The sequence below is a fragment of the Pinus tabuliformis genome, chromosome 9 (assembly GCF_031772625.1).
Source record: "Pinus tabuliformis cultivar Carrire ecotype Pingquan chromosome 9, CPIR1, whole genome shotgun sequence".
NCBI lineage: Eukaryota > Viridiplantae > Streptophyta > Pinopsida > Pinales > Pinaceae > Pinus > Pinus tabuliformis.
In genome coordinates, this window is record NC_142307.1 from 1,908,906,576 (window position 1) to 1,908,926,323 (window position 19,748).

Consider the following 19,748-nt stretch of genomic DNA (forward strand, 5'->3'; position numbering starts at 1 on the left):
TAAAAAAATTAGTTGTACTCAGGAAAGTAACCAGAATTAATAGAGAATCAATGAACTTTGACCATAAAGCTATTGCTATAGTCCCTAAAAAAAGACAGACTATAGTCCCTAAAAAAGACAGACTGATAAGGTTTCTCAATTTTTTTTTATCGTTTATATGTATTTGATTGCATTTGATCTTTTCGAGCTTTGAAGGAAAAGTTTATTGGTTAGATAATTTCTTAGAGTTGTTATACGATTATTTATATTTATATAAAGGAGTGTTACCTTTATAATAATTTATTTATTAGGGTTTGGCATGCTTATTGTCGGACCTTCAATTTCTTTTTTGCAAAATAATTTTTTAGTACTCTTTTCACATTGCTTTTTAAATAATTCTCATTATGAAGTGGATATATCTAAACATTGTTTTCTAAATAATTTTTATTATGAAGTGGATATATTTAACATTTGCATTTTGAAATGGGTTATATTTAACATTTGTATTTTAAAATAATTTTTACAATATAAATATATCTTTCTTTTACTTAAAATTAGAAGTGTTCTCTTACTTAAAATTAGAGGTGTTATGTTTATATTAATTTAATTAGCACACATTGTAATTGCATAAGCTTATTTATAGATATCTTCTTAAACGAATGGCAAAGTCAAAGTCTAGTTTCCCTTATTAGTCCCTGCCATCTGGCAATGGCCAGGGACTATAGTAATCGATTTGTTCGGTTTTAGCATTAGTTTAACCTGCTTAACCTGTTGAATAGCCACCTCCTATTGCGAATATCCAAACTTTTTAAACTTTTTTAACCGTATCCTTTTTCATGGTCTTATTTGGCCTCTTCCTGAGGCAAGCAGGCGCAAAGCATATGTTATATCATATTTTCGTCGCCATATGTTATATCATATTTTCATATTTTCGTCGCCATATGTTATATCATATTTTCGCTTCAAGTTTGTAAATTTAGCTTCAAACTAATGTTGGACTAATGCCAGCATTAAATCTCAAGCATTTTATGTTAATCAAAATATATTTTGTATAATAGAAAACCATCTTATAATAGAGAAGCACCACCGCTGCATGTTGCTTCCTGCCACCATTGTTAGGTGTCGCATACAATCTTCTGTTCTTCTGTTTACATGACACCTCTTCTATTCTTATGTTTAGATGTAAACAGAGGTGTCATACACTATAGTAAGTTGACAGCACTGCTTCAGACTATCCTATACTTTTAGAGGGATAGACTCTAACCAAGTTGGAGCATGATTTGATCAACCAGTGAGGTATGCTGCTGTAACTAGGTAAGCTTCTGGATCAGGGGCTGGATCTTGAACTGGACGAAGAGAAGCTGGTTAAGGAGAGAATGAATCAAAGAGCGAAGCCGCTCTTCTCTGCTACTGCTTGCATACATGAAAACTCAAACTTGAAAAGTCAAACTGGAACTCAAATTAGGTAATGAACTGCCTCTTTGAACTTACTCCTTCAGATTATGGCCCTGAGCGCACGCAAGGATCCAAGCGAATGCCATTGCTGGAAACAACCGGAAAATTTAAGTAAGTCTATTACAGCAGATTTTAATTACAGCGAGCCTAGTTTTGGATACCATTCTCAAAATATTACAATGAGTTAAATCAAACCTGTTGTATTTACTTTGTTTTTCAAAAAAAATTCACTGAAATCTAAATTTCAAGGTTCCTTCACGCAAAAACTTACCCTCCTATGCTGGGCAGTGGGCAGCCTTCGGTATCCTCCACCGACTTACTCCTTCAGATTTACCATGGCCTGACTTACTCCTTCAGATTACGGCCCTGAGCGCACCAAGGATCCGAGCGAACGCCATTGCTGGAAACAGCCTCGGAAAAGTTAAGTAAACAGCCTGGGAAAAGTTAAGTAAGTCTATTACAGCAGATTTTAATTACAGCGAGCCTAGTTTTGGATACCATTCTCAAAATATTACAATGAGTTAAATCAAACCTGTTGTATTTACTTTGTTTTTCAAAATTTTTACTAAAATCCAAATTTCAAGCAAGATCTCTGTACATTTACATAGCATACCTTCACGTCCAGTAAGCAGCAGGTTGACCATAAAACATAAAGAGTAGCCACAGAGGCAGCATTACACCCCTATTTTTATACAAAACCCTGCAAGTAGAGATGTATGCTCTGCGTCAATTTTAGACGTTTCATTCCCGCTAAACATTCAATAATTAGGTGTGGCAGAGTGAAGGATATCTGGTTACAGCAAATAAGTTTAACAAAATTAGAGTGTGAATTAATACCTCAGGTGTAGCGTGAGGATAATGGATTCCCGCTGATATAAGCATTCTTCTTTGGCCATCTATGATAACAGCCCGGTGATCATAGGACACGTTGAATGGCTTGTTCGAACATTGTACTGCAATGAAATTGCTTCCACTCAACACAAACAATATTATGAAAGCGCAGGCTGATCCTCTGCTATCTCTCATTATTTTACCCCCTGGATTCGTACCAAAAGCGATGCTACCCATTCTTCAAGTCCTCCAGTACAAAGATCCAGTGCTAGAAGCCGATCCGCTAGCAGAGGTCAAGGTGACCCATCACCGTTGTTAAGTAAGCAGCTTCAGTAGCAGAGCCCGTTGTTTAAGATCCCAATCCTGCGCCAATGAAACGAATTAAAGAGGCAGTTTCTCAAGATAGAGACCCTGAAGCACCCGTAGCACAGGAAGCATCCGAGCAAGCAGCTCCAGGTTCTTTCATTGGAGATTTAGGTAAAGCTACAGAGGTGAAGGCAGAGCCGATTGACCACTTTGAAGTAGTAACCTCCTTCCCAGGTCGAATGCTAGTACCAGCAATTCAAGATCGCGATGCAGAGCTTCCAGATGCATATCTCTATGTTACTTCCGCTGATTCTATTTCCGTTTCTGGTTTTTATGGTTCTCGATCTCAATCTGTAGGTTCCGCTACTGGATATGCGCCTGGAATTGGATCTGGAACTATAGCATTTTCAGGACCGGCAACGGGCCTCCCAACCTGGACATTTGGTATGCATGCACCCCAGATCCCGAAGAAGCCATTTGAGATACGTGGCTGTGTTGATGCTTTTTTATAAAACAGGTGTATCAGTTTTACAAAATATTTTATTTAAAAATTAGACGTGCAATTTGCATGCCAGGTCAAGTCGACTGGGTGGTTGCTTCCGCTGATTCTCTTTTCAGGTGTATCGGTTCAATGCTACTTATAAAACAGGTGTATCAGTTTTACAAAATATTTTATTTAAAAATTAGACGTGCAATTTGCATGCCAGGTCAAGTCGACTGGCAATTTGCCAAATGCTGAAATTCTTTATTTTGAGATCGATCCTTGTGTTTCCCTGCTCACACTCTTCTTTTATTTCTTAGAAAGGGAAATAGGACTTTTATTTATGAGCTATGACGGGAATTCAGTAAGAATATGAAAACAATTTTGAGAACATGGGAGATCAATGTTTTTCGAAGGAATAATTTTCTTTTATTAGACTCAGCCGTATCAGTTTTATGATATATACTTGTTTGATGAAAGGGGCATTAGCTGCCACAACATTCGTTATGGGATATACTTGTTTCGTTAAAGGAGCATTATGATATATGCTTGTTTTATTAAAGGAGCGTTACCTGCCATAACATTCTTTGAGGGAAAGACTTTTTTATTTATATCATCTATTTTGTTCTGTCAGAAAGTTGTGGGCTCTTTAATCTTGATCAAGGTTGCTCTTTAGACTTATTTTATTAAAGGAGCATTAGCTGCCATTATGATATATACTTGTTTATTAAGATGTTACTTTTACATATATAATTTAGATTGGAATTTCAATTATAATTAGTACAAAATATTGATTTACTTTTTAATGCGCTCTTGCTTAAAACATTTATCTACTTTTGATTATACCTTTAATGAGTGTCCAAATGACATTGGAATCACTGAGATTGAGGTTAATGTTATTTATTAAGATGTTACTTTTACATATATATAATTTAGGTTGGAATTTCAATTATAAAATATTGATTTGCTTGTTAATGCGCTTTTTCTTTAAAACACTATCTACTTTTGATTATACCTTCACTCTGTGTCCAAATGACATTGGAAGTAGACTGTTTTTTTTTTTCTTTTAATCGTACTGCTACTTCCTTGGCATCGAAAAGATTTTGGAAGTTACCCAACGTTCAGGAAATTGTACTTCATATTGTATCTTATTTAATCAAATAAGAATTCATGCTTGTTCTTTTATTTTGGTTTGCACGTTTCAACGATGGCATCAAAGCCAGTCTTATTAGAAACGCGTAAAATCTACCCTGCCCCCTCTCTTAGTTTGTCAGATCTGCTTTCTGAGATCACCCCGCTCGACTGGAACTCGTAACTCAGCCAAAAACGAGTGCTTTTACGTTTATACTCCTACGGGCTTTCCCTTTCCCTCAAGTCATGCTTTTCTTCAAGTCGTGCTTGTCATCTTTATCCACTGAGCTCCGCGAGCCCCCCGATAAGCAAGCCCTCCTAGTTTCACAATTGCTAAGAATAAGTATGCATAAATGAAAATTAGTAGGCGTAAGTGAAGAGAAGCAGGCATAAATGAATATTAGGACAGTAAGAAAAGTAGGCAAAATAACATTACAGAAGGAACCCACCGGAGAAAACACATTCTAGATGCAGGAACTCACCGAATCAATCTGTGTACGATTGAGGATGGCAGTTGGTGATACGGAATGCATGGAAAGAGTGGGCATCACACAATCAATGCTGTCTCCGGTTATATAGGGAATTTAGCACATTGTTGACATGGGATGCTCTTCTCATAATCTATATATATATATATATATATATGGAATCGATGTTTATAAAAGGGGGGGGCTTATCAATAGTATAGATGGTAGGGCTTTAAATGAGGGTAGGCAATCGGCATAAAAAAAGAAATATCAATGGGTCCAGCTTGGGCCTCGCCCTTGAGACATCAATCTTCGGTTCAAAATCAAAATAGAATGAGTTGTTATGCGCGTTATACCTGTGACTTAGAATGGATATATATGGCTTCGCTTTCCTTCCCTATTTCGCTTTGAAAGCACGCACGCAGATTAATAAACCTGTTTATCTGATCACATAACCTTCATAGCTGTTTTAAATAAATTTATATAGACTCTTCGTAACAAGAGCTGTAGGTAGCCGGAATTCCTGCCGGACATGAAAAAAATTAATAAAACATAATGTGTAGCTTGTTCAAAAGGGCTGCATCTAAATCCTTGTTTTAAAACTTAAAAGATACGAATCTTTGTGATGCGAAAGAACATAAATCCCATGCTTATATTTCTATTACTATTAGAAGCTTCCGGAATTCCAAGACAGTCATCTTGGTTCAAGCATTTAAAAGAATGCTGGGGGTGCTGATGCACTTGTTGGATCTACCTAGGTTGGCCATGAATAAAGAGAATATGGTGCAATAAGAATAGTTCGGCCTAGTTCATGCTCTGGATGGAGATCCGCTACATAAGGCCAAGTGGATGCCAGAGCTGCTAGGCTAAGAGACTCTGCTCGGTTACTCTGGGTGGTCTGGTGCGCCTAGTGATCATGTTCATATACGCAATATATGCATATCTACCTGGTTGTTCATATATGATGTGACATAGAGATGTGGAATCTCTGGATTTCCATGGAGACGTTGCATTAGTTGATCTGGAGATCCCGCGTTGAACGTGGTCTGGTGCCGGTCGATGCCAGAGCTGCTAGGTTCAGCTCCACTTGGACCTACTCGACTGGGCTCCTGGGAATCTAAGTCCTGGCAATGCTATGCAATGCTATGGCAGCAGGTTCACTCGCATGGATAAGTTTGCACCTATGTAGAGGTTCCTAGACAATATAGCCATCTTCATCTCTATGTCTCACAAGCTCACATATCTACTTGGCTCCTACGTGGAATCTAGTTCCACTAGCTCTATAAGACATTTTCACATAGGATATATGAACTATACGAACTATATGAATCTATAGCTTTGTTGTACGTGGATCATGAAACGTACCTATTCGAACGAAGCCTTGCATCCCTCCCTCGATGATAGTAGCTGGGTGGACTATTGGATACGGAACATAGAACTACCAGGCGAGGGAGATAAACCTGGGATCGGGTCTTGAACTATCTTTGCATTTACTAGACTCGACCCAGTCAAAATATTGAGCCAGTCAAGGCAGGGACTTGCTGCGATGCAGCTTCCCTTGTTTCTATTGAATTATTAACAACAATCTTAAGTCTAACAACTCTATTATGTTATACTTCTATGTCTTCATGAGGTTCTAGCCAGTAGGTATCATCTTGTTTTCGAAATTATTTATGTTATCCTTTTTTTGAAAATTGTTTGGGCTAGAGTTTAAAGAAAAGACTTTTATCCTTGTTAGAATTTCTTCTTGAGAAACCAATAATGCCACTTCTTCCTTTTCTATTGCACAATTTGGTTCTATAAATAGACTTCCTCCCTTATCTCATCAAGTATGTTTAGTTACATCACCTATGCCTTATGTACATCATTAAATTTGATTCCTAGTTTCCTAGTGATCCTTAAAGTCTTGATCTCAATCTTAATGGGTGAAACTAATTTCTTTCCATATATCACATGGATTCAAAATGGTTGTACTTTTCTATGTATTACGGTAAGCCTAGGCTGCTTCAAATGGCATTTCACTTAGTCTTTTTAATGTTTTTCAATCTTCTTCATGATGATAAATTTTATTGCATGATATTTTCTAAATACATATACAAGAATTAATGTGTAATAAGTTCTTAGTAATGGTTGAGATCATCATTAAGTCCAATTTATAGATAAGTAAAGTAAGGTGTTGATTACTTAATGGAATAAATGTAATGTTGTACTACACAAAGTTGATAAACACAAATGTTAAGGATGAACATGAGTCAAGTCATGGAGCATTATATATTAGGAAGTATTTTGATATTCCAAAATTTAATTAAGTTGAAGGGATAAGAGGCTTGTTGAGCATACTAAAAGGAAAATGGTAACAAGTTTTGATTTCATTATGACAAAATGCAGCTTACAATCATAAGTACATTTTAGGACCTTTGACACACTACAATGTATTGTTTTGGTAGTAGTTGTTGGGTAATTCAATTGATATTAAATTACTTCATTAATTGTCAACCAAGGTTTGTGTACTTATGAAGTGTGTGTGAATAATATATGCTAGGAGTTCTATCTTTGGTTTTTAAAAGTTGAAATTGATCTAAATATGAATAAATGTTAGATTGAATCAAAGTATTTCCACACACATGTTCTTTCCATTTAAAGATACTTCAAAGAAAAATGAAATCAAAATTTTAATTGTTGAACTAATATATGAATTCAAAATCACAAACTCTAATTGCAAAAAAATGAAATTTTTAATTTTACTTGAAAGAAAAAAATTATGAGTCTACTTTGCAGAAAATAAATCCTAATCTACTTTCTCAAAAGAAATTAAGACTACTTTACAAAAAAGAAATTAAGACTACTTTACAAAAAATAAATCCTAATCTACTTGCAAAAAAGGAAATTTTAATTCCACTTGTAGGGAATAAATCAAAACTAGACTTCTTCAACAAAATATAAATTCTTCAAAGGATTACTAGTGTGCGCAATGGTATTGCAAAATCTCTCCATTTATCATTCGTGAAAATTCCTCAAAAAATTAATTCAACTATAAGATGAAAGTGTTGAATAAAATGAACTATGGAAATCAAATATTTTTGTATTTTTATGAGTGCTCTTCTTGTTCCAAACATGAAGATTAAACTAGGAACTAATCAATAAAATGCATCAACAAACTATGATGGAGGAAAAATATTTATCAAACAAAATGCAATAAGCATAATCAAAAGCTAATGTAATCTTATAGCTCTCCAAGGGACTCTCCTAATGACTAAAATTCTCAATCGGATATTAAATTACTTAGCCGTGCATTGATTCAGAAACAAACTTTTTATATTAATCACGAAGGTCTTTAACACAAAGATATTGCAACAATTAACAATGATAACTACTCCCTCTAGCTTCACCTCAGGGATTTTTATACTCTTTTATTAAATAATTGTCTAAGAGTCGTAAGTTGAAAGGTAATCGAACTAATTCAACAACGAAGAAGTAAAATAGAAATCAAATATTTATTGTCGTGATTTTCTAGTGAAAGAGAAATCATGAGGGATTTGCTAGAACACATCATCTTTTAACTCTGCTCGATCTTTTCCATGTTCTCTTGATCCTGATACGAAATGCCTTCAAAATCTACTTATCATTGGAGTGTCATAACCCAAGTTTACTTATGGTTTGACTTCCATATCTCTCGAACCATGTATCTTTCCAAATCAACAAGACATGTGGATATCCATATGTTGACCATTTTCCATCTTCTAGTACATTTTATTCATCCTTTGGTGCATTGGAACTTATCTAACCATGGAGATAACTGCAGAATTACTGTTTAGCTACAAAATGAACTAGATTCAGTTGTTGTAGGAATGTTTAAATTAAATTTCACAAAGAAACAATAGATTATAAATCATGGATGATAAATACCTTTTTAGATATTTGAGCATATCTATGATGATATTTTAGCTTGAAACTGCAACAATATTATTATGAAAAAAGATGGAAATGAAGGAAAAAGGTTTGTCACAAAGAGGACAATTTCATACTTCAATATTCCCCCACACCAAATCTTTGCATGTCCTCATGCAACAAAATTTCATAATTTATCCAGACCTTCATTCAATGTACTATTTCTAAACCTTGAGCTAGGACATCTAGACTAGTGCCCCTCTTTCTTTTTTTGATACTTAATACTTCCCCTGGTTTCTTCATCATATTTTTTCTCTATAACCCACTCACTTTGTTTAAGAGGAATCTGTTGTTTGATTTGAGTTTATTTTTATTCTTATACTATTGGCACAAATGAAAAAGTATATTGTCATTTTGAGTCCTCCAGATTTCATTTTGTACCTTTATTGGCTCATGCTTTTGTTTGAGATGTTTGTTCAATATTTCCAATTAATATATATCCTACTTCAGAGCATCTTCAATTATGTGTTCTTTTTTTAGAATATCATGTGGTAGAGGAATTTATTTATTTAAAGTATCTTCTTAAGTCTGGAAAGTAGAGTCTACCCTTAGTTGTGCTCTTTGCTCCAAAGATTCCACAAAATCATAGATTTTTTTTTGTACTCAATGATTATTTTGTATCTTCCTTGTTGGAGTCATAGTTTGAGGTGGCGTTCTATAATCTTCTTCTTCGATATCAACTACTTTTGGAGCCTACATACTTGAAAGTTTATAAATTCACCTTCTTCTTCTCAATTTTATGCCCGATACCTTAATGTTTTGGATGTTTTTCATTTTGTTGGTTCTTTTCTGTTTCTTATCCTATGGTTTTCCATATTTTTCTTTAGGTGTCTTAAAAATTAAACTGGCTTTCTTTCTTCTAACATTTTATTTTCCATTTTTCTTTTTAATATTTTCCAAAAACTAAGAAAGAGGAGTGTCATCTTCAAGCAGGTCTTCTAATTCCTTTGTTTCATTAAGTGTTGAACCCTCTTTTTCACTTACATCCTCAGGGTTAGGGTTTGAGAGAAATTTTCATCAACTTCTTTTGACTTTTATACTTGTTTCCTCCTCAGTGGCTTCTATAATGTGGTTACGAACTAGAAAGCTCTGCCAATTATCTCCTTTGGCTTCTAAGTGTGTCTCTATGAGAATTTTATTGACTCCATGATGAAAAAGAGCATTGTCAAGGGTTTTATGTCCTCGTTGCAATCTTCTTAAGGCTACAAAGTAGGAAATATGGAAAATTTAATTCATTCCCATCAACGAAATGCATCAGAAGTCAGACATGATAAAAGAATATGCTTCCAAACCTCCCTTCATATGTTACGAATTTATGAATAACTAGCAATAAATTCCTCCATTTAATTTTCAATGTTGTTACTAGAATTCCATTTTTGAAAGTAGAATTGTCTATACCTGGGTTTCTGAGGAAGGTTGTTTATGAGCACCAATATTGCAGCAAGAATGTTGCAACTCCTGGAGCTACCATCTTTACTTTATCAACCAGGGGTTTGTACAAACTTGGAGGTGATAGTGTTGTATACACAAGAAGATGCGATGGGTCCACTCTGTCACTACTAAGTTGGTGATAGACCATTATGGCTTGGAAAACCAGCCTTTTATTGATTCAGAAGAATCTTTATTACCAATGAGGAAAAGGGGAATTTGCACTAACTGAAATCTTGTCTACCGTAGTGAGGAAAGTCTGAAATCAAATGCTTAAACACACCATTCATCTAACTAACTTACTAAGAGGCTTTATTTCAAAAGAATGCTAAGTTAACATGCATATAATCCTACTATCCTAGACATGAAATCTAAAATAACAAAACACTCTACTACTGTGCATGTAAATGAACACAATAACTTTTTTTCCTTTTTGTCTTTTTGTGTGAAAATGTGAATTATAAATCCTCTTGGTGATGTGGTAGGTGGGTTGGAGATGGCGGTGGAAGGTAAAATGGCTTAGGAGGCAAGTAGGGGTCTTCTCCTTTATTCCTAGATGTTTTTTCCACAATTCGGCCTCAAAATAGGCCACTACAGGTCATCCTACAGGATGTTCTAATCCCTCCTACATGATGTCCTAATGTTCCTATAGGATCCCCTATATTCCTACAGGATCCGACCGAGAGAAATAGGAGTGATTTGGAAGGTGGTGTAGGGCTTAGAGAAGGTGAATGGTGGGAGAAATAGGGCAAGGGAGTGGCTAGGACTCCTTCAAAGCTTCAAAACAGAGTTTGTAAGATGGTTGGATTTGCTCAACAAGCCTGGAAAGTTGTTCTTATGAAAGGATGAATTGGGTTAGGGACTTAGTGGCTTTTGATGATCATGGATGGATGAAGTTAGGTTGGGGTTATTGTCCATGAGATATTCATGCACTATTGAAACTCTTACACTGCATCAATCATTGGCATTTATCCATGAATCATGTCAAATGAGAAAGATTTTCAATCAACTAAGAAAATAGAATTTCATTTTCTAGTTTCCTATTTCATGCATGGAAAAACTTGCAGAATAATGTGAAACCCTTATTAGATCTGATGAAAGGTTAATGATATCAGAAATGAAAATTAAATCCTATTCTTGAAAACTGAAAAGATGTTGGCCTCAGTAGTAGAAAACACTAAATTCCATAAGAAATCAAAATTCTATCTTTTTGGGGTTGCATAGGAGTTCTTTCCTCAAATGATGGTCCCTGAAGGGAGGAGTGAGGCCAAAGCTACCTACTATCATATTTTTTGTATTCCTTTATCTTCTTAATCTACTGCTAAAGCAATGCACAAATGGAAGTAAACTAATCAAATCAACAACTACTTGCAATGCAATAATGCTAAAACCAATTCAACCATTAATCTATGAAATCAACTAAACATACAAATACAACAAGAGGAGCCTTTGATGCTAGGGTTGGGCCCTAACCCAAGAGCTTCAACCCTCTGATTCAACTCAGTGTTGGATCAAGGAAATGTTCATTCTCATTATCATATCATAAAATTACATAACAATGTCTTCCACAAGTCTTGAACTTGAAAATGCTTAGTGTTCTTACATAAAAATTTGAATCCTAATGAGGCTTTAGGCCTCTTTATTTATACAACTAAAGTCTCCAATGACTTCCTCAAATCTAGGGAGGCTCGGCTCCAAAACTCAAGATGAACTAGCTCTTTAACTGTCATTGACTCGGCTGCCTTTTGATCTTCATGACTTAGCTACTTTCAACTCTGAGCTAGTGTGATTTGATAGAGGATTATTTGAATGAGTGAGGATTAAATGAGGAGGATCTATCTCCTACAGTCTCTCCTCCTCATCCCATTCGCGTTTCTGCCCTTAATTAGCCAAAATTGACATGATTTTCTCTCAAAAATATGCAACCAATGCACATTAGTCCACTAGACATAACATCTTACTTTTACTCATCTCATTAAACAACATATAATCAAAATATGTAAGGAATTATGAGAAGAGTTGATTTCAATAAACTTGGAGATGTATTAAGGTCCATATAGTTACCCAATGATGAGGCTCATTATCACCCCCTACTAAAAGTGTTGCTCATCCTCTGAGCAACTTAGTCTATATCCATGTCCTTCATTGCTCTAGTTCCCTCCCTAACATTCCATGCTTCTATTATAGTTTCTTCTTCCCATGCATAAAATCATGCCTTCCTCTTTATCTCTTCCCACTGCTTTTTTCCTTCCTCTTCCTTCCTTCCTTCCAACATTCCTAAGAGTAGTGGTGGACTGAGTCTCAATTCAATCCAATTGAATTTTAGTCTTTGTAGAGCTTTCTTGTACATGGGTGTCTTGTTTAGTGCCTGTCTCATTCTCTAAGGAGAATGTAATTATTTGATTTTTAGGCTATAGGGCAAGGTGTTCCATCTCCTCTGGCAAGATTGCATGCTGTCATCTCCTAACATCCTAAACATGTCTTCAAAGTGTGTGACTACTTGCTCTTGTGTAGCAAGGTACCTAGGTGCTAGCTTAGGATCATTTGCAATTAGGTTGTGGGTGCTAATGACAACCATTGGATTTGATTGCTCAACTCTTATCATGAGGGGTTTTGTCTCTTCTCTTGCCATTACTTTCTTCATTTCTGCTACTCTTTCCTCCTCATGATTCATCCATGATGTTAAGGCCATCAATTGCAAGTCCTCTAGTTTTGAATTTGGGTCCCACACATGTTAGAAAAATAATATATATGATAGAGAAATGCAAGACATATAATACGTAGAAAAAACACAAACACATAAAACCAGAGAGACACAGATATACGTGGTTCACCCAGTTTGGGCTACGTCCAGCTTGAACAACCAGTCCTTCCTTTCTATTATCCATCAAAATGAAGAGACACAACCTAAAGTAGATCCGTTGCAATATCCTCTATTTTCTCTCACAGTCTCACCTTTGTTTCTCGCTCTGAGAATACACATATATTCCACAGCCTCAATACAATGCCCTCATACAAAGAGAGGGGTTGCCTTCTAGGGCAAGAAACCCTAAACTAAACATAAATTCTACCGTTAGATGATTTGCCTAATGAACGACCCAGATTGACTAAAAATTCCTACACTTTTACAAGGCAATTTTACATCCATTTTTAGCTTCGGGGGCATTGTCACCAATCCCCCCACTGGGGGGGCCTCCCAAAGGTCGTAGCTGCCCCCTCAGACCCCACCTGAAGCATATATTTTACGGGTGGCGTTGTCACCAAATTACGAACTGGGGTCCAATGTGGTGATACCTCTAAATGAAGAAGATAATTAGGATCCACGGCCAATAATCTCCTTTAAAAAGGAGTAGTTTACCTTTTTACCTGTCCATGCTTCCTCTGGAATACTACCATCCAAGGAACTTGAAGGCCCTCTATTTATTAAATAAACAATAGTATCTACAACATCTGCCCAAAATTGTAAAGGCAATCCTGCATGCAATCTCATGCACCTTGCACCCTCCATGATTGTTCTATTCATCCTTTCTGACACCATTTTCTTGTGGTGCTCTTGGAACTGTCTTCTCTGTACGAATTCCATGCTCTGAACAGTACCTATCAAACTCTTTGCTACAATATGCACCTCCATTGTCTGATCTAAGACACTTCAATTTCTTTCCTGTCTAAATCTCAACCAAACCTTTCCATTTCTTGAAAGTATCAAATACATCAGATTTATTCTGAATACAATAAATCCAAGTTTTTCTAGTTGCATCATCAATAAAAGTAACATAATAACAAGAGCCATCGAGAGATGATACCTGAGCAGGTCCCCATACATCTGTATGCACAAGCTCTAATTTTTCGCTCTTCTTTTCTTTCCCAATTCTGAGAAATCCGACTCTCTTTTGTTTTCCATAAATGAAATTCTCACATAAGTCCAAATCAACATTCTTCAAACCCGACAACAAATTCCTTGAGTGAAGAATCTTCATCCCCTTCTCACTCATGTGTCTAAGCCTATGATTCCATAATGTTGCATCTGCTCCATTGGAAGTTAAAGCATTAATAGAGTTAGAAATACCATTGCATAAATACAATGTACCAACCATTTTGCCTTTTTCTATTACCAGGGCTCCTTTGGTGACCTTCCAAGCTTTATCTGTGAAAGTTGTCACACAACCTTCATTGCCTAACTACCCTGTTGAAATCAGATTTTTCTTCAGAACTGGAACATGCCTTACCTCCCTTAGTAGCCATTGGTTTCCATTCTGCTGTTTTACAAGAACCTTACCGATTCCAACAATTTTACAGGGTTTATCATCACCCAAATGGACTTTTCCAAAATATCCTTGAACATAGTCATGAGAATATTTCTTATCAGGTGTGGCATGGAATGAGGCCCTTGAATATACCACCAGGAATCAGTAATATTTTCGAAAGAAAGAATCAAAGCATCTTGTAACACCTCACCTGTCACATTTTCTTCATGATTGTTTTCTTGTTGTGCATCTCCTTATTTTCCCTTCCGAGATCTATAGTCTTTCTTTAGGTGTCCTTTCTTTCCGCATTTCTAGCACACTATCCCTGCTCTGGACTTGAATCTACCTTTCCTTGATTTACTGTGATATCCTGAGCTCTTTCCTCTTTCCATTATTCTTCCCCTAGACTCTACACTCAAAGCATTACCTGATGTCTCACAGTACCTTTTCCATCGCATTTCCTCGCTAAGGATAGCACTAACAACATCATCAAGCTTTAAAGTACTAAATCCAGAAACAGAGTTACTAATGGCCATTACTAAACCATTCCAACTTTTTGGCAATGAGCACAAGAATAACAGATCTCTAACTTCATCATCAAAGTCTACCACTACAGAACTTAACTCACTTGTAACTGTATTAAAATCATTTAAATGGTCTACAACAGATCCACCTTCCGACATCTTCAAATTAAATAACTGTTTCATAAGAAATCCTAGTTTGAGGCTAAGGGCTTTTCATATAGTTTTTCCAACACCTGAATCAAACCCTCTGTTGTCATTTGCTTCAAAATGTTGAAGGCAACTGATGCTGCAAGGCATAACCATACTGTTCCAAGTGCCTTTCTATAGAGAATGTTCCATTCTTCATCTATCATAGCCGTCAGCTTTTTGTTTTTCTACTCAATGGTAGGTACAGATCCTTCTGATACAGATAATCTTCCATCTGCATCTTCCACAACGGGAAGTTTTTGTTGTTAAATTTCTTCACCCTAAACTTACCATCTTCTACCATTGTTCCCACTCGAATGAGAAACCCTTCTTTCCTATGAGTTTATCAGCCAAATAGACCTTCGGCTCTAATACTAGTTGTTAGAAAAATAATATATATGACAGAGAAATGCAAGACATATAATATGCACAAAAACACAAACACATACAAATAGAGAGACACAGATATACGTGGTTCACCTAGTTTGGGCTATGTCCACCTCGAACAGCCAGTCCTTACTCTTCCATTGTGAATATTGCATCAAAGAGTTTGATAGGTACTGTTCAGAGCATGGAATTCATAGAGAGAAGACAGTTCCAAGAACACCACAAGAAAATGGTGTGTCAAAAAGGATGAACAGAACAATCATGGAGCATGCAAGGTGCATGAGATTGCATGCAGGATTTCCTTTATAATTTTGGGAAAATGCTATAGATATTGTTGTTTATCTAATAAACAGAGGGTCTTCAAGTTCCTTGGATGGTGGTACTCCAGAGGAAGCATGGACAAGTAAAAAGGTAATCTACTCCTTTTTAAAGCCTTTTGGTTGTGAGGCCTTTGTCCATATTAATAAAGAAAATAGAACAAAGCTTGAGGAAAAATCAAAGAAATGTACCTTTATTGGATATGGTGTTAATGATTTTGGTTATCACTTATATGATTATGAAAATCACAAAGTCATTAGGAGCAGAGATATAATATTCAATGAAAAGGTCTTGTATAAGAATCAGTTGCAGGAAAAGAAACAGGAAAAAGAAAACAAGGAATACACATTTCTTGATGGGATCACTGAAAATGTAAAGGTGCTTGAAAATAATAATAATCAACAACCACAACAACAACACATTCAAATCTGTCAAGGCCAAATTGTGTAGGTAAAACTCAGACATTTTTGCTCCATCTTCCAAGGTGCTTTGATCACAAATATCAATGAATTGTCTATACTCTTGGAAGGGAATAGTGTCTCTTTATGTTAAAGTCTTAATTTGGAATTATAACCATTGCTCCTTTAGATACAAGGCATAAGACTTTGTTGCATCCTGCACTAGATTTCCTTTGAGGATAAACTAGCCATAGTTGCCAACTAACTTTCCCTTTCTTGTAACTGTCCCCTTAGCCATGCATTCTCTACTTCTAACTGATATTTCATCATTACCTCTCTGTCCCTTATGTTGCTCAGTTCTCTACCCATCTCCTTTACTTTCTCCTCCATGTGGCCCACGTCCTCCACTCCTTTGGACTTGTCAATTTGCATCCACCTGTGTGTTCTTGCCCTTTATTTCTCAAGCTCAAAGAATAAGGGCATGGAAATTTTTTGTGGGATGACCCTACCCCCTTCAATGAACCTGTAGGAATTGTCGAGGTAGGGGTTGAGGACTAGGTTCCCTTAGTTTTGGGTCTTCCTTCTTTGTTTCTTGCTGAGTGATACCTTCTAGCTCCATTTTTTGAGTTTCTTGTAGGTTTAGCAGAGTTTCCTTTAGGATGGCCTCTTCTTCCTGTAGGCCCTTCTATGTCTCCTGTAGGATACATTTTCCCTTTGATGATTTAGACCTTGTGACAGGCCTCCTAACATAAGTGATTGGATATTTGGGAGAGGCTTGTCCCGATGATCCTTCTCCCTAATTTTTCTCAAGAGGAGCTACCTTTTCTTGTTGCTTTGGTGAGTCTTCAATGACAATAGGAATTTTGCTGGGTTTTTGAGGTCTTCCTTGCTAGATTATTGTACGTTTTCTTGTTGTAAAGTACAATGGGGTTTGTCTTTGTCTCTTCCCTTTTTGCTTGATAGGTGTACTTAGAGTAGTAAGAGCAGCTGCTGCCTCTTTCTTAGTGGATTCTAGAGATACCTTTGGTGATTCTTCCCCTTCTTTGCCTTCAACTGTAGATCTTTGTTCTTCCTCGCATTTTGTTTCCTCTTTTCCATTCTCCTTCTCCTTCTCATCCTTGTCTTTCTCTTCCTCTTCTTCCTCTTGTTCCTCTTCTTCCTCACTTTGTTCATCTGTTTTGTCTTCATCCCTTTCACTAGCAGTGGGGCCTTTTTCATATTCAAGAGTTTTTATTTCTCCCTCTTCCTGCATGTCTCTGAAAGTTGTCCATGTAATAGGGAGTCTTAGGTTTTGGAGAGCATATTCTAGGATAATTTTGATTAACCCATGATGGGCTAGCTTTTGATGTTTCCCTTCCTACACTTTGATGCTCATATCTATCATTGGTTGAAGAAGAAATTAGGGTATGCTTAGTCTATTTTGAGGAGGTGTGTCTACTCCAAATCTCATCTCTTGGAGAAGCCTGAAATGGTATCCATACACCACACTATATCTCCCTTCACATGATATATATTTAATGAGGTGCTATCTAGTTTCATTCCAAAGGTATGGAAGGCTTTCTTTCATGACCCCATTTTTGTCCTCCACTGCCTTTTCACCTTCGAAAAAGAATTTCTTCGTTTCAAGGGTGTTGTTACCTTTATCTTCCTTTCTCCAAAGCAACCCTAAAGGAAGTGTGGGGATTATGCCTATGACTTCAATGGTGATTTCTACTAAGAGGCCTTTCACCACAACAGTGGCCTAGGTCCTAGTTAGTCATACGAGTGAGAGAGAAAAGTCTCTGGCCACCTCATCATCATATCCCATCATTTTTTCAAAGAAACCCATCCAATTGCGCCTTGTGAAGATTTCTACTACAAGAGGGTGCTGATGAATTCTCATTGTGTTTGTGGGTTCCCTCTTGTTAGAACCCCCTCTCATTTTTCCTTTGGTAATTGTGGAGGCTTGTATGGGTATAATTCCAAATTCTACTGGGTGAGAGATTTTTAAATGAAAACACTATAATATAATTCCCCTAGACTGCAATGTCCTTAACCAAATGGAGTTTTTTCTATGTTTTTTAACTGGAAAATGTGGGAAGGTGTAGCTCCTACCTCCTAGTTACTGTCTAATGAAACCAAACTTTGCTCTTTCCTCTCTAAATGCTCATTGATAATCCTATAGATGCTTTCTTTGTATCCTGTAGGTCCTCCTGTAGGATCCTGTAGGTGCTCCTACGCTTAAAAGTGCTCACTATCTTTCCTGTAGACACTACCTCAAGAGCTGAGAGTAGCCTTGCTTTGATGAATCCTCGAGATTTCGAATGCCTCCTTTGCATGGAAATACGTGTGCTCGCTACTGAAGTACGAGCACCCACTTTAGGACCGTTGGTCCCACTACCACTCCATCATTCCTCCTTACCTCATAATCATCTCCCACTTCAATCCTCTGTAACTTAACCATTTTTGGCCTCATCTCCTTTTTATTCTAATTTTACTGTTGCCACATGTGGAGTGATCTAACTGTATTCTCCTCGTCGACTGGCCGAAGGTGGCCAAGTTAACTGGCCACCTTTGCTTATAAAACCAAGTCTCACACAATCCTAACTTTTTTATCATATTATGCTAATGCGAGAGATTTAAGCAAGATGACATACCTGTGGGTAAGATGCCTTGATGATGCTATTTGTTGGAGAATGATGTCCCTGTGTTGTGTATTTGCTACACACACACACACACACATATATATTGGCCTCCTTTGATTTTTGTTTCCTTTGATGTGCAGGTACTGGAGGGTGATGTTGATGATCCTATTTCTACTTCTAAGCTCTGGAGGAGCTTCCTTGACATTGGGATCTCTATGCAAAAGATGACTACAACCTGTGAAATTTCATTTTGTGGGATAGGCTACTACAGGATTTCCTACAGGAAACCTACAAGATGTCCTGTAGATGCCTCTCCCCTAAATTTTTTTTCTTTTCTTCAATTCTCGAGCATGAGGATTGTTTTCATCGGTAGAGAAGGGGTCTAGTGATTTGTAGGTGACGGTATAGCCTTCAGGTATTGTCCCCTTGTCCTTTTATCTCACCTTTTTTTTTTTTAATTTTCTTACATTTTTTATTTTTTTCTGAAAATTGTAATCATTTTGGAACAAACTTATTGGATGAATGCAAGGGTAATCATGGTGGTGAGAGGCATGGTGATGAGGTGGTAAAGTAAACATTTTATTTTTGACATAGGTTGGTCATCCCCTTTCTCTAGGGTCACTTTTCTTAGGATTCCCAGGCCACTGTAATTCCTATAGGATCCTCCTGTAAGTTTTCAAGGAATCCTGTAGGTTTATAAGGAATCCTGTAGAAAACACAGAGCCTGTGTAAATTGAGCTGGAGGAGTTCATAAATGGAGGGATTGATGGGATGATGAAGAATATGGGATGGAAGAATGAAAATATGAATTGTATAGGTCCTTCTACTCCTCTCTTATTGCTCTGATCCTCCTCCTGCAGACCTGCAAACAACATTTTTCAAAAATTTTATTTTCTCTCTTTTTTTATATATTTTTTTTGTCTTTTTTTTTTTTAAACAACTAGTCTGCCTCCAAGAGGTTTTCATCCTAGCTTCTTTCTCTGGGTGCATCAAAAGAGGTTTTCACCCAGAGATCTTTTTATTTTTTCTTTTTCCTTTTCC

At 36.6% G+C, this 19,748-nt stretch overlaps 1 protein-coding gene across 4 annotated transcripts; it reads left to right on the plus strand.

Annotated features, from left to right (window-relative positions):
- The first annotated feature begins 1,776 nt into the window (after window positions 1–1,776).
- On the plus strand, window positions 1,777–3,254 carry LOC149156564 (uncharacterized). 4 transcript variants are annotated; one of them, XM_089438298.1, is made up of 2 exons: window positions 1,777–1,882; window positions 2,343–3,254. In XM_089438298.1, the coding sequence occupies exon 2, from the start codon at window positions 2,637–2,639 to the stop codon at window positions 3,081–3,083; it is 447 nt and encodes a 148-aa protein (XP_089294424.1). In that variant the 5' UTR covers window positions 1,777–1,882; window positions 2,343–2,636; the 3' UTR covers window positions 3,084–3,254. The 4 variants fall into 4 exon arrangements, with proteins under 4 accessions (XP_089294424.1, XP_089294422.1, XP_089294423.1 ...); XM_089438296.1 differs by having other exon boundaries at window positions 1,784–1,882; window positions 2,277–3,254; XM_089438297.1 differs by having other exon boundaries at window positions 1,784–1,877; window positions 2,277–3,254.
- The last annotated feature ends 16,494 nt before the right edge of the window (window positions 3,255–19,748 follow it).